This window comes from Apus apus, chromosome 2 (assembly GCF_020740795.1).
Source record: "Apus apus isolate bApuApu2 chromosome 2, bApuApu2.pri.cur, whole genome shotgun sequence".
In the NCBI taxonomy this organism is placed as follows: Eukaryota; Metazoa; Chordata; class Aves; order Apodiformes; family Apodidae; genus Apus; species Apus apus.
In genome coordinates, this window is record NC_067283.1 from 28,144,308 (window position 1) to 28,156,909 (window position 12,602).

A 12,602-nucleotide genomic window follows, 5' to 3' on the forward strand; every position below is an offset into this window, starting at 1 on the left:
TGATAAAACCAGCAGATAGGAATATAGGCAGGGAAATTAGGAAACTGAGTATATTTGAAATGAAAAAAAAAATCAAGGATAGTAAAGTCCAGGTATTTGGCATGGGAAAGATTACTGATCCACATGAGGAGTCTAGACACATTCCCCCAGTCCAATGGCTAAAAACGGAGCATTAGATGAGATAAGGAAGGTTAGTAAATTAATTATTATGCTAGCTCAGGAAGAAATGCAAGGGAAATACTTAAGCAAATTCATAAATTAAAAGGGTGTGTGTGAGAAAAAATGTTTCCCCAGGAATGGATGCCATAGCTATCAGTTCCTAAGGCATTTGAGACTAAAGTGACAACTTAGATTCAGTTTTGACAGCTGTGTGAGAATGTATATTCAGGGGAAAAAATGGAAGAGACATTGACTTGTAAATGAAAACCATTGGGACATGAATATCTGCAGCTCAGCTCTGTTCAGATTAAACCAGTAGTTAAAAAACCTCAAACAAACCAAACCAAAACAAAGAAAAACAACTTTAAAAACTGAACAAAATGTGGAAAAAATATTATTGAAATATAAAACAACTGCCACAACTACTAAATATTTGTAATAATAAAAAAACCCAAATTATTTATTTATAAATCTGTGTGCCATTCTCTCCAGAAAAACAGCCTTCCCTTGTGCTCCCTCAAATTAGAAAAGGCATAGAAAAAGCAGAACTGGTTGGGAAACTGGCAGTTAGTGATATTCTTTACAACATCTGTGTAGGGGTAACAAGTTCATCTCAACTGTAAGAGCATTTCACCAAATGAGGACAAGTTTGACAGGAATATAAAAAATAATGAGTATTAGAAAAAAAAAATAGACATTTAATTTTATCAGAATACATGAAAAAGGGACATACAATAGTACACATATCTTATACATGATCAGATGATTGTACATAACTTCTTAGCTGTACTAAAAATGAGAATTTCAATGTACAAAAATAGCTGGAGTAGAAGAATTTTTTTGTTTTGGATACTTCAGCAAAGGACACTTGGAAATGAAAGGGTAGCTTTGCAGAGAGACTTGCATATTACTCATAAAATAGCAGAAATATGAGGGTAGTTTCCTTGAATGCTTCAACAGAATTGTCATAAGCTTAGATTGCTTTTCTGGCTGATATTAAACTGGTAATGGGTAAGGCATCTCACTCCAGGATATTCAAGCACTGGATTTTTTTAAGTCTTTTTTTGTGACGCTGTCTTGATAACTTCTAAATTTCAGAATGCTTAACATTTTTAAAAGCATTTAGGATAATTTTAATTAACCATTTTTATATCAGTCATTTTAGAAAAGCATGCAATTTTATGCATAACTTTCAAAACAGCTGGAATAATTTAAAGTTTGAGAAAACAGATCCAACTGTAGTGCCTCTTGTAATCTAGAGAGTGGGCGTTACTCATTTCTTCATTGCCGTAGGAATGAGGTAGACACTCCTTGAGGCAGTTGCACTTTCTGAAGACAGACATGGTCAGTACATGCAAACCACTAACGCAGGAATAAAGATTGCCCTGTTGGTATAGATCTCCTGGTCTGCTTCTGCAGGCATTCACACTTCCTCACGTGGTACATATAAATTATACAAACCAAGCAGACTTTTCCTATAACACACAATATGACAGGAGTTAGGGTGAACCCATGGGAGACAAGAGGTCTGTCCTAAAGTCCTTTCTCAGACTGGATTTGAACTCAAGACCCCACACTCCAGGCAGCAATCTAAACTAGAGGAACTCCCGAGCAAAAGGGGAAGCACAGTAACACCATCTTCCCTGGCTCTCCTTCACAAGCAGGTGCCAGGTCACTTTGCAAGCCTAGCAAAATTCAGGTTTTCCAGTTTCAAAACGTAGTGCTTTTTTATTCCCATTTCTGTTGAAATCAATTAAAACTCATTAACATCCCTATCTTCCCCAACATTGATCCTTTAGCAAAAAAGTAATTAGCTGGGAAAACAATTACTCCATTCTATGCTTTGAGATTTATTACCAAGCACTGCTATTTCAAGCCAGGAAAATAAAAAATCAAAACCAAACAAACAGAACAAGTGCAAGAACAGTAAACATATTAAAAAGCCCTAAGTATAACATGTGATCTGCAATTATAAAGTCAAAGTTCACTGGAACTTCAACAGGAATAAAATTTTAAAGCATATCAACCATAATGTGCCTACAATTGAAAAGAAACTCCTTTGATCCAGCTATTCCTTACATATTCAGTAAAGCTATGGGACCCTGTCAAACAGAACACCTGATGAGACGGACAACTGATAGCCTATACTTCCTAACTCAGTGATGTTTGTCTGTGATATATGAGATTACCCTAAATAGTCCTTCTGGCATTATACTTTGCTAATCCATGAACCTACAAGAGCCACAGTCAGACATTGTGATGTGTATGCTTAAGAGAATATTTCAAACAAAATTGTCCTTCACTCTCATTTTATTAAGTTTTTAAATGAGATTATTTTCTTCTTTGCATTTGACTTGTGGGTTTTGTTTTGGTTTTGTTGTTGTTGGTTTTTTAATTTTTACTTTTCCAAAATTAGTATTAGTCTGGAATTTATTCACAATGTTTGTGTTATTCTACAATATGACACTGATTTGGCTGTGTCAATCAATGGCAGTGTATAACCAATAAAGACTCAATCTGTATACTCACTATTCAGTGTGTATTACTAATTAGATAAGGTTTATTGTAAGTAGGAAATAAAAAATTACTAGAAATATTAAACAGAAAATAAAACAAAAATAGACAAACCCTACATTCAACAGAGATAGGCTGAGCTGTATATGATGACTTTACTAGACTTATGCAAAACAACAGTATGATGCATCAGGTAACATCATCATGTCCTTTGCTGTCATTTTATATTCTGAGATAATGACTTCCCTGAGTTTCTTACTCTGCCATAAAGATGCATTTGACAGTGACACAAATAAGCTACTACTAGAGGCAGGCAAATTTATAAATCACTTCACCTTTCAAGCCTTCAAGCTGAGGACAATGATCACAGAAAAGATACAAAAAATGGTTATTGAGACACCAATTTCCATGTGGAGTAATCTCACAAGCCACAGGAAGTCTTTATCTTGCAGAAAGAGCCTCTCCTCTTTCTCACTCTCCCCACTGAGTGCAAAGAAATAAGCCCAACCCAGATGTGCATAAGCACACTGTACTTGAGGCTCTGCAGCCTGTGGTTTGACCATGCAGAAGAGGTGGTGTTCTGAATGAGAACATGCTGATGAGAAGGCATATGGCTGAGGTCAGCTCCTGGCTCAAGCAGAAGTCAGTGTGGTGCTGGAGGGTCAGTTGTATCCCAGACCTCATTAGAAAACTTTGTCACTACAGTAATTTACATATGGTTTCAATTTTTCCTGTGAAGTTGTTCTTGTTACCAAGGAATTATTATAATACTACTGAATTATTCCTATTCTAAATCATGCAAGAAAATTGATTATACTGTGGCTGTTTCCTGGTGGCCTGTTATACTAACGTGATGGTTTCTTCAAACCAATTCAGCAGCATAAATAACTGGGAAGCAAGAATAATAAGGTCTTAAGTGTGAAATGAAATAGCTCTATCATGGACAGTCATCTGCCAACATTGATAAGCAAAATGACAGAATATAGTACTTTGTATTTCAAAGAGGAGAGAAACTGAATAATAACAGACAATATTTTGATAAGAAGCCATCTGAAATCCAGATAAAAGAACGTATTTCGTATGTATTTACAGAGCCTCAAAAATTTCAGTGGGGTGTTCACATTTAAGCAGCCCAATGAAAAAGAATTAAGCACTTCAGAGACTTTAAGGGATCGCAGTATTCCCTGTGTATATAATGCCTGCAAAGCTTTGATCTTCCCAGGCTTGCAGATTGAATTCTCCATGACTAGCAGGAAGATGAGTGATCAAGGGCTCACAGTGATAAACCTGGACTCCTCATGTCACCTTAGCAGCAACGTTTAGCCTTACTTATATGCTGGCAACTGACTTACACATTGTTTCATTCATTCATATTTAATCCTGATATAATAGAATATGTATATATTTATGTACAATATATTTGTCCTATTATGTTCTGAAGAAAAGCTCTCAAATAGCATGGCTACATTGTACAGGAATTACTATGAACTGGCTTACCTAACCTGGCCTGTCTTTCACACCAACAGTTCAAGGAAATGTTCAAAAATCCAAAAGGGAAAACCTGTGGGACCATTCACCTGAACAGAACTTAGAGCTATTTTCAGAACTCAGTTTTAATGTGTAAGTGGAAATACAGGTCTTACACTTACGAGACTTGGGATTTTTATTTATACATTGTGTTTACACAGTTTTCATCAACAGTAATGTATATGTTTAAAAAGCTCTAAATAGAACTGAGAACCTCATGTTTCCCAAAAAAGGGTCACCTGGAGCTCCTTTTTTTATCAGCAGAATACAGATGTTCATACACAAACATATTCTGTGCTCCCAGAAGATAAAATGACCTCCCAGCTCCAAGTACACAATCAATGTTCCATGCTTGGGGAACACAGCTGATCTGTCATGCAATTCTGCAGGTGAAAAATCATTCCGTTATTTGTCATGCAGCAAATTACTAAAAGGCATAAGAGATGTATAAGGAGAAAAATGACAGTAACTCCAATTTCAGTGAAGCATAAAAAAAACCAAAACTAAACTGATAATTTTTTAATAATACAAGCAAAGGTGAAATGTATGCTCTGGCTAGAGTTGTAATGATATGCCAAGCCTGGGAAGGTTGTTTTATTTATTTATACATTTTTATTCTCTGGAGTTTGTACAGAGTACAAAGGAGCATGGTCGCTGATGGGTCTCCAGCCAAGATGTGAGAGAATTGCTATAAGCTAGGTAGACATACCAGCTCGTATCCTTAAAAAAAACAGAGAATAACCTCATCTCAAAATAATTATAGAGGCCAGGGTTCAAGCAAAGCTGAAGCACAACAATATCTAAGTAATGAGTTGGCTTTCTCAGCAGTAGTTTAGGGATCTCTCACTAGTACTTGCATGGTTTGAGGCCTGTCAATCCTTGTAATCACTCGGTGCTGTTTCTGGTCACTGCACAACAGACCTAAATTCTAAGATATGCTTAACTGCTCTGTTGCATCCACAGCCTTGTAAATTATCCTAAGATGTATTAAGTATCAATGTCAGAATACAATGAGTACTTTTTTTTTTTTTAAAGAAAAAAAAAAGAAAATTGGAATAATTTTCTGGAGTAATTTAGATTTTCACTCTGTGGCATGTTTGTCAGGATGTTAGATTTATGTCTCCAGTAAAACTGCACAAGCATATAAAAAATCTATTATCTTGATCCACCTGGAAAAGCAACAATTACATGAATATATGTTTATTTGAATTATCATATGAAAAGATGGCTCTGTGTTTCAAGAATTAGTCCATTTGACACACTACAAAATAGGGACAACAAAAGACATTTTCTTTCTTATTTTAAGAGCATTTCTACTTTGTTACATAGATTTATCTAAGTAATTTATTATTTGAATCATTTACTAAAATAAGCACTGTTCTGATTGCCTCTTATACTTCTAGCAAAGGTCTCTTTCAGGGAAAAGGTTGAAAGTCCCTGCCCTGTTACATTTCTTGGATTTTTTGCAGTTACCTGAATTAGGTCACATACACAACATGCTTTTATCAATGAAGCTACCTGTGTTTGCAAACAGAAGTGGTTTGGTATACAATGAAACCTGCCCCTTTCTTTGTCCATTTCCCAAAACAGATATTCTCTTTCACTTCTTCCATGCCTTTACAGCTTTCACTTTTCAATTAATTTCCTCTTAACTTGAAGTAATAAAATGCTTAACAGTTTTAAAGAACTAAGACATGCATGTAATAATTTTATGTTGAGGGCATTTAACTTTACTTTCAGTAATACAAGTGAGTAAACTTTTTCCAGAACTCTCTGGTGGCTATGTCTCCTTGCTGCCAGTGTTGCACAAGGCATTTTAGCAGTTTGACCCTAATGCACCTGACGTGGCCGCTTTAGAACCATGTCACATATAGAACAAATTTGTTTTATTACACCCCAAGACACTTAAAAACCAAACAAAACCAGCTATGTGAAGCTTGGAAAATCACCAGAAATAGACATGGATCTATAACTAAAACTTTTTTCTTCTCCTTTATATTCCAGCTATGTCTTCTCTTTGGATTTGCTGCAGGTGCTGCAAAAGGATGATTTGCATGAATACAAACCATTCACTTGAGTGAGGAATTGCAGGGTAAAAGGTCTTACTAGGAAAAAAAATGTTAATGAGATAACGTTAGTTTCCAGTTTGAGCTACAAGAGCCATTTGTAGGCATTTGAACCCATTAAAACTCTCATCTTTTCAGCATATGTACTTACATTCTTCCAAATTGGACCTAAATTAGGGCTACTAACAATTCCTTATAAATATCTATAATAGAGGTCTGCATAGAATAAATTGTTTGCCTTGTTTAACAGAAAACAAGAAAATCATATGTTTCAAGTTAAAACAGTAATATTATACAGAGTAATAAAAACCAGCAACATCAATAAGCAAAGTAAAACACTGTCTTTAAAATACCTTTAGGTGCCATGAGTAAATATATGACAAGCATGCATAAAACCACAACACCGTCTAATGATTTTTTTCTATTGATCCAGAGATGTATTTTGCCACTGCAAAGCCAGTTGAGAATCCACAATCAAACAAGAGTCTGCAAGAGTATGTGACCTTACCTTCACCTGCATACGCCAGAATGGAGCGGGCACGCAGCTGCTTCCCTTCTGTGGTTTTGCCGGAGCAGGTGTGTGAGCAGGAGGACCACGCAGACCACATGCTGAGCACACAGTCCTTTGGGCATGGAGCTTCGCAGACAACCGGGATTGGGTAGATTGCATCTCTACAGAGCTGTCTGTCAACCTCTTCTCCTGGGAAAGAAAGGGCCAGTAGCAGTCTATCATTTGTTAAATTAACTTAAAATGAGCTATCTAGTCCAGATGGGCACACAAATAAATTAGATTCTGTTCTTCTGTATAAACAAGGTAAATAGATTTTTTATTAAAATGACTTGTCTCCTCTGCCTTGACTCTAAAAGAACATGCTTAAACCTAGTTTAATTTGATATTCGACTCTTCAGTCGAATGAGGAATGAATGCCAGCCTGGGTGGTCTTTCGGCTTTCATTTTGTTATTATGTATTTGATTCATGAGAAAATCGTAACATCAGTAGCAGAGTATATAATTTACCTATGGAAAACTGGAAATTAATGTACATTAATCACCTAGTCTTCACCCATGTTTGTGGGAGAGAGGGAAAAGTACCCTAACTTCTAGCTCAGACAGTTTTATAATCCACAATTAGTCCTTTGAATTTAAGCTATGCACCAAAATATGAAGACAGTTGCAGTAAGCTGCAGTCAGAATGTCTTGTTTGGTTAGAAAGATCCTTATTTGCTAGCCAAGCCAGTTATGTATCAGTCTTTGTGTCATGGAAAGATCTATGCATTTGTATTGTCATATCAGTGTACACATCTCATTATAAGAAAAAAAATCCAGACTGGCATAAATTGTTTAATGAAATACTATCTAGTGTTGAAGTTGCTGAGCTGTTTTTGTTTTCAGTAAGGAAATTGTGGCAGCACTGTGACTGAGATCTGTCTGAACAGCACCCTAACCACAAAGTTAATAGTTGTGTAAGGTGACGGATTATTTCCTGATCAAATCAGTTAATATCCATTAAATGAAGACATATATTCAGAGGTCAGTAAGTTTCACTAACAGTGACAAAGCCTCAGGATCTTCACTTTGGAGCAGAGGAGGGAGAAAATGAACTAAAAAGGGAGAGATTTGGATTCACTGATTTAGAGTTATCATACAAATGAAGCACAGAAAGTGCTTTTAATGAAAAGCACCAGGAACTGAGCAGTAGCCCAATAGGTGATGCCATTTATAAGGAACCGTGAAAAGTTGCATCTAAGAGCACAGTGGACTTTTGAATCCTGTTAATCACATACAATTAAAGTGTAGAAAGAGCCAGTCTCACTTGTAAACATGAAACATTTTGGGTTTTTTAAGTTTTATGAAAAGCATAACATTTTTAAAGCATCTAAATGCCTTTTGTATTATATGATCCCTGCTGTATTAAGGCATAAAATCTTCCTTTGAATTACAATTCATTTTCTGAAATGTTATTCAAGCATATGTGACCTCGATGGGACTGAACAGGCATGTCTATAGCATTGCACTTCCTACGATCCACCGTGTCAACCCTTTTGTTTTAATAGCTAATGTCAACAAAGTACTGCCTCATTGAGATTCACAATGAACATAAGTCTTCAATACAACAAAACAATTGTTAGAAATAATTATGAAATACTCTAAAATTTAATGGTAAATATATCAGCCAGTGTTAATTATCCAGCACTTTGATTCTGAAAAGTGAATGCAGTGCACACTGTGAATGCTGTAAATTAAGTCAAACATCTATAAACATTGCTTTACCCAAGCCTCAAATAAGGGTTTTATTGCTTAACAGAATAATAATAAAATTAATCAAACCCTAATCTGAAAAGAAACCACGTTTTTGACATTTAAGTTTTACAGTCTTAAATACTCTCAAACAAGAATCTCTGTTAAACCAACCAAGTTCCTGTAAATAGGAGGTTCTTTAGTACCAGTGGTATATAATTAATCCCAGAATTATTAACATCCAAATTCTGTATAAAAAGAGGAAAATATGAGGGTCATCTATCCAATATTTTATCCCTTTAACCAGTATCAATTATTTAATTCATATAGAATCTTTAGGCACAACAGAACTGCAAATATCAACCTTCCTTAGCTCTGCAAACCAGGGAAAGTCCTGCAGCTCATGCTTTTTAAATAGCCTAAAGTAGTGATAATCATCTGAATTATAAAGACCTTTGAGATGCAGTCACTTTCAAAGCTGTATTTTCTCATATTAAAAATACAAATTTGAGCCCTGCCAAAGGCTTCATAGATCTCCCACATCAAGTTCTGCTTCCCTCACTGGACTCAGTCTCTGCATCAATTGCTCCTTATCTTGTATCCCAGGTCATCACATCCTGACACCAATGCAGGAGGGACTCCTGCCTGCTTCATCAGAATGACACATGTTTGGGTTGACAAGACAGTGAAGCAGACTGCAAACTTCTTTTCCAAAGAATATGGAGAAGAAAACAAAAGCTGGAAAAGGGGTGAACATTACTCTCTAATGCTCCATCACCAGGTAAGACTCAATGAGATAAACTACTGGGACACGCTCACATCTTGCAAGAAATACTACTATTATAACAAAGCATGTCACAGTGTAAACATACAATACTATATTGAGTTTATTTATTGCATACCAGCTAAGGTATCAAATTAAATTAAATTCAAATTCAAAGTAAATTAAATTAAATTAAATTGAAATAATGTTAAATTACTATCAGTCCAAGTTTATATTAACGAAAAAAAAAACCCAACAGAAAACCCACCAAAAAAACACCAGAAGTATTCACTCTCCCAAAATCAAAGCCCTCTTTTATCTTTTGTTTTTACAGAGAAAGTATTCTCAAAATATGTATCTTCCATATCAGCATTTAGTTTTTGTCAACTCTTCCATTCTCATCTGATGAATTCAATAGCATAGATAAGCAGTTGAAACAAATGTTTTATAATGGTTACTTCTTATCTTCAGGGAGATATTTCATTTAGACTAAATTGTTTCTGACATTTCACTAATGATTTTATCAACAACTTGACCTTTGTGTCTTCCTCTTTAAAGTGCACAGTATAGTCAGCTACTAGGAACCACTCAACCATACACTGGGAACAATGCCAATGTAAAAGCTAAAGCTACTTTGAAAAAGTCCCTTTTGAAAAAGTTTGTCACATGTAATCTAATATTTTATTTGACATTTACAGATTCAAATAGCTGTAATTTATGTTGCACAAGAGTCAAAGAAACATGAGTGAAAGTTCCCTGCCCTGAATATTTATACTCTAAGCAAGAGAATGACAAAGGAGTAAAAAACAGAAAGATGAAAAGAGAATATTACATTACTGTCAGGAAAACTCTTCACCTTTTATCAGTTGATTTGCTCATTAAAATCTGGAATCTAGCAATAATCCATATTCAGGAACAGGGCCTATGTAGTTGAATGGTAGTTCTCTCTCATGCAACAGATACACATTTTGGGCTAATATTATCGAAATTGCACTAAAGGGAGTTGCTGCATGTAGAAATGCCAGTAGGTAAAAAAGGTTTTCTTTTTCAAGGACTTAAAATGTCAAACACTGTTTAAACCTTTCCTGCGATTGTTACAGACTTGATTCATCAGTGAAGACCACCAAGAAGATAGCCTTTCAAATCCACATCTCCTTGAATGCTGATGCTGAATCAAGCTAGACAAACAGCAAAACCAGTCATTAAATTAAAACTTCCTTGTAGCTGCCTTCTTGGTGTGAAGGCCTTCTAGTATATGTGCACACATGGGAGCCATTAGTGAACTATTGAGGTATTTAATTGCTTTAAAACAAAGAAACAAACAAAACCCCAACTTCCCTACTGAATAGGCAATTTTCTACAGAGTAAAGAGAGGTAGCTTGTGAATTTCAAGCAGGAGAAACTGGCCAATTGTTTTCAAGTATCAGACTGTGTTCGTATCACCATTCTTTTTTTATTATAGTCACAAAGCAGGTAGGGTATCTGTGAAAATTTTCTCTGGATGTTAAAGTTTGGGCTAGAAGACTTACATTCTGTGTTTAATGTTGTTGAACTGTGTTACTCCTTTGTGTTTTTGTTTACTTGTCTGATATTTAAGTTTCTTGTAAAATGCTTTAAGATCCTTCCAATGGGAAGGATTCCTAGAGCTGGTGTTATCAAGAGACAGACATAGCAAGGAAAGCCTCTTGCTTCTTGTGCATCTTTTAATACGATGTATGCTTCAGTGCACAGTAAAATATTGCTGTCAAATTCTGACCTGTAGTAACTCGAAAGGCAAGTGTTTAACAGAGGGCAAAAAAAAATTTAAATCCTTAAAATGAGCAGTAAAATCACTGCAAGATTCAATGGGGCATAACAAACAACTGGGAAAAAAAATTAAACAGGATAAAATAATGCTGCAGGGGTCCTACACAATAAGGCAATGAACTTGGTCTCAGGCCTGTTACTGGAAACCAGCTATAGTCTCTGAAAGGCTGAACTACAACCTGATATTAACTAAGTAAAAAATTAACAATAAAACCACAATTATAAATTAGATCAAATAAAGAAAATCCTTTGAACATTAATATCAAACTTTTTTTTAAAAAATGCCTGTATAATCAATAAAGGACAGGACTATCACAGAGTTGTAAAAAAAATACTGCACTTACATTTTAAAGTTAATAAAACAATTAAAGACTACAGCTAAGCCTACATGCTAAAATTGCAGATTTCAGACTCTGTACTGCTCAGTCAAATGTGTTGAAATTTACTTTGTAGGTGTGAAATGCTAAGAAAAAAACCCAAATAGCTCAGTTATGTCAATGTCTTCTTTTTGTGGCTCCTGATAGCTACAAATGATAGTCTGCTTTTAAGTACAACTGACTGCAGCAAACAACAGTGTAACATTCAAGTGCACATTCCTGCACATTTAAAAAGACAATGTAAAAATAAAAAAGGTTGAAAAATATTGACAGTTCAAAGCACTGTATGATTTGGGTGTACTGGTACTAGGGCATATACTGTGTTAGGTGTATGAGACTACATAAGTTTTCTTGGCTGATGGTTTTCTTGGCTTTTCATCATTTGCTCAGCTGATATCTCTCATACTAGTATTGTTGCCTTGACAGTAAAGCTGAAAAGGAGGTACATAACGTGGCATTCATTTCAAAACTGCTGGGCACCTGAAATGTTTGGTAAGGCACCCCAGAGCTCAATTTTAAAAATGCTCAGTGTTTGCAGATGACGATGGCCTTGTTACTATTCATTTGCCTGCAAAAATTTGTCTAAGAATGGAGGTTGCAGGGAAAAAAATGCCATCAGTTCACACAATGTTAAATTCTGTGATCTGTGCTGGAAGCCATTTACTGTTTCCTTCCCTGTGTAGAAAAATAATCAATGGGAAATTATTGCATGCCTCCCACATGGGTTTTAAAGGTTGAAATGGTCAAGACTGTTCTTTATCTTGAATTCCCCTGCATTTTCCCACATGTATTCCTCCCAAATGAGGATGTGTCCTTATGCTGACCTCCTCATCAGTCTTCAAACCTGTGGAATGACCTCCTCAGACTGGCTGAGGAGCCACAGCTGCTGTGTGGACTCTGCCCATCAAGAACAAAATTTGCCTCCTTGTATTCAAAAGTCGGTAAAACCAGATCTGGGGTATGTGCTCAGTCCCATTTTTCCAGTGAAACTTACTTTAACCTCAACTAACTTTATACCCACTGCCCAAAGTCAGTAAAGTTTATGAATCTCCACTAAAAAGTTTGTATGTGCTACAGTTTTACAAATTTTGCAGTATACTTGTAGAAATACAAGGAGAATTTGAATAGAAAGGGGAAAAGGCCTTAAAAAA

General features: G+C 35.6%; 2 protein-coding genes across 3 annotated transcripts in view; one reads left to right on the forward strand and one right to left on the reverse strand.

Moving 5' to 3' along the window:
- LOC127381886 (uncharacterized) overlaps positions 1-6,780 on the forward strand; it is a 74,593-nt gene extending 67,813 nt beyond the window's left edge. For both annotated transcript variants that reach the window (XM_051612805.1, XM_051612806.1), the window contains one exon: positions 6,700-6,780. In XM_051612805.1, coding sequence (XP_051468765.1) covers positions 6,700-6,730 — 31 coding nt within the window. In that variant the 3' untranslated portion in view covers positions 6,731-6,780. The remainder of the gene's footprint in view (positions 1-6,699) is intronic.
- Positions 1-12,602, reverse strand: part of THSD7A (thrombospondin type 1 domain containing 7A) — a 274,526-nt gene that overhangs the window by 63,680 nt on the left and 198,244 nt on the right. Inside the window, exon 9 of the mRNA XM_051612804.1 lies at positions 6,775-6,966. Coding sequence (XP_051468764.1) covers positions 6,775-6,966 — 192 coding nt within the window. The remainder of the gene's footprint in view (positions 1-6,774; positions 6,967-12,602) is intronic.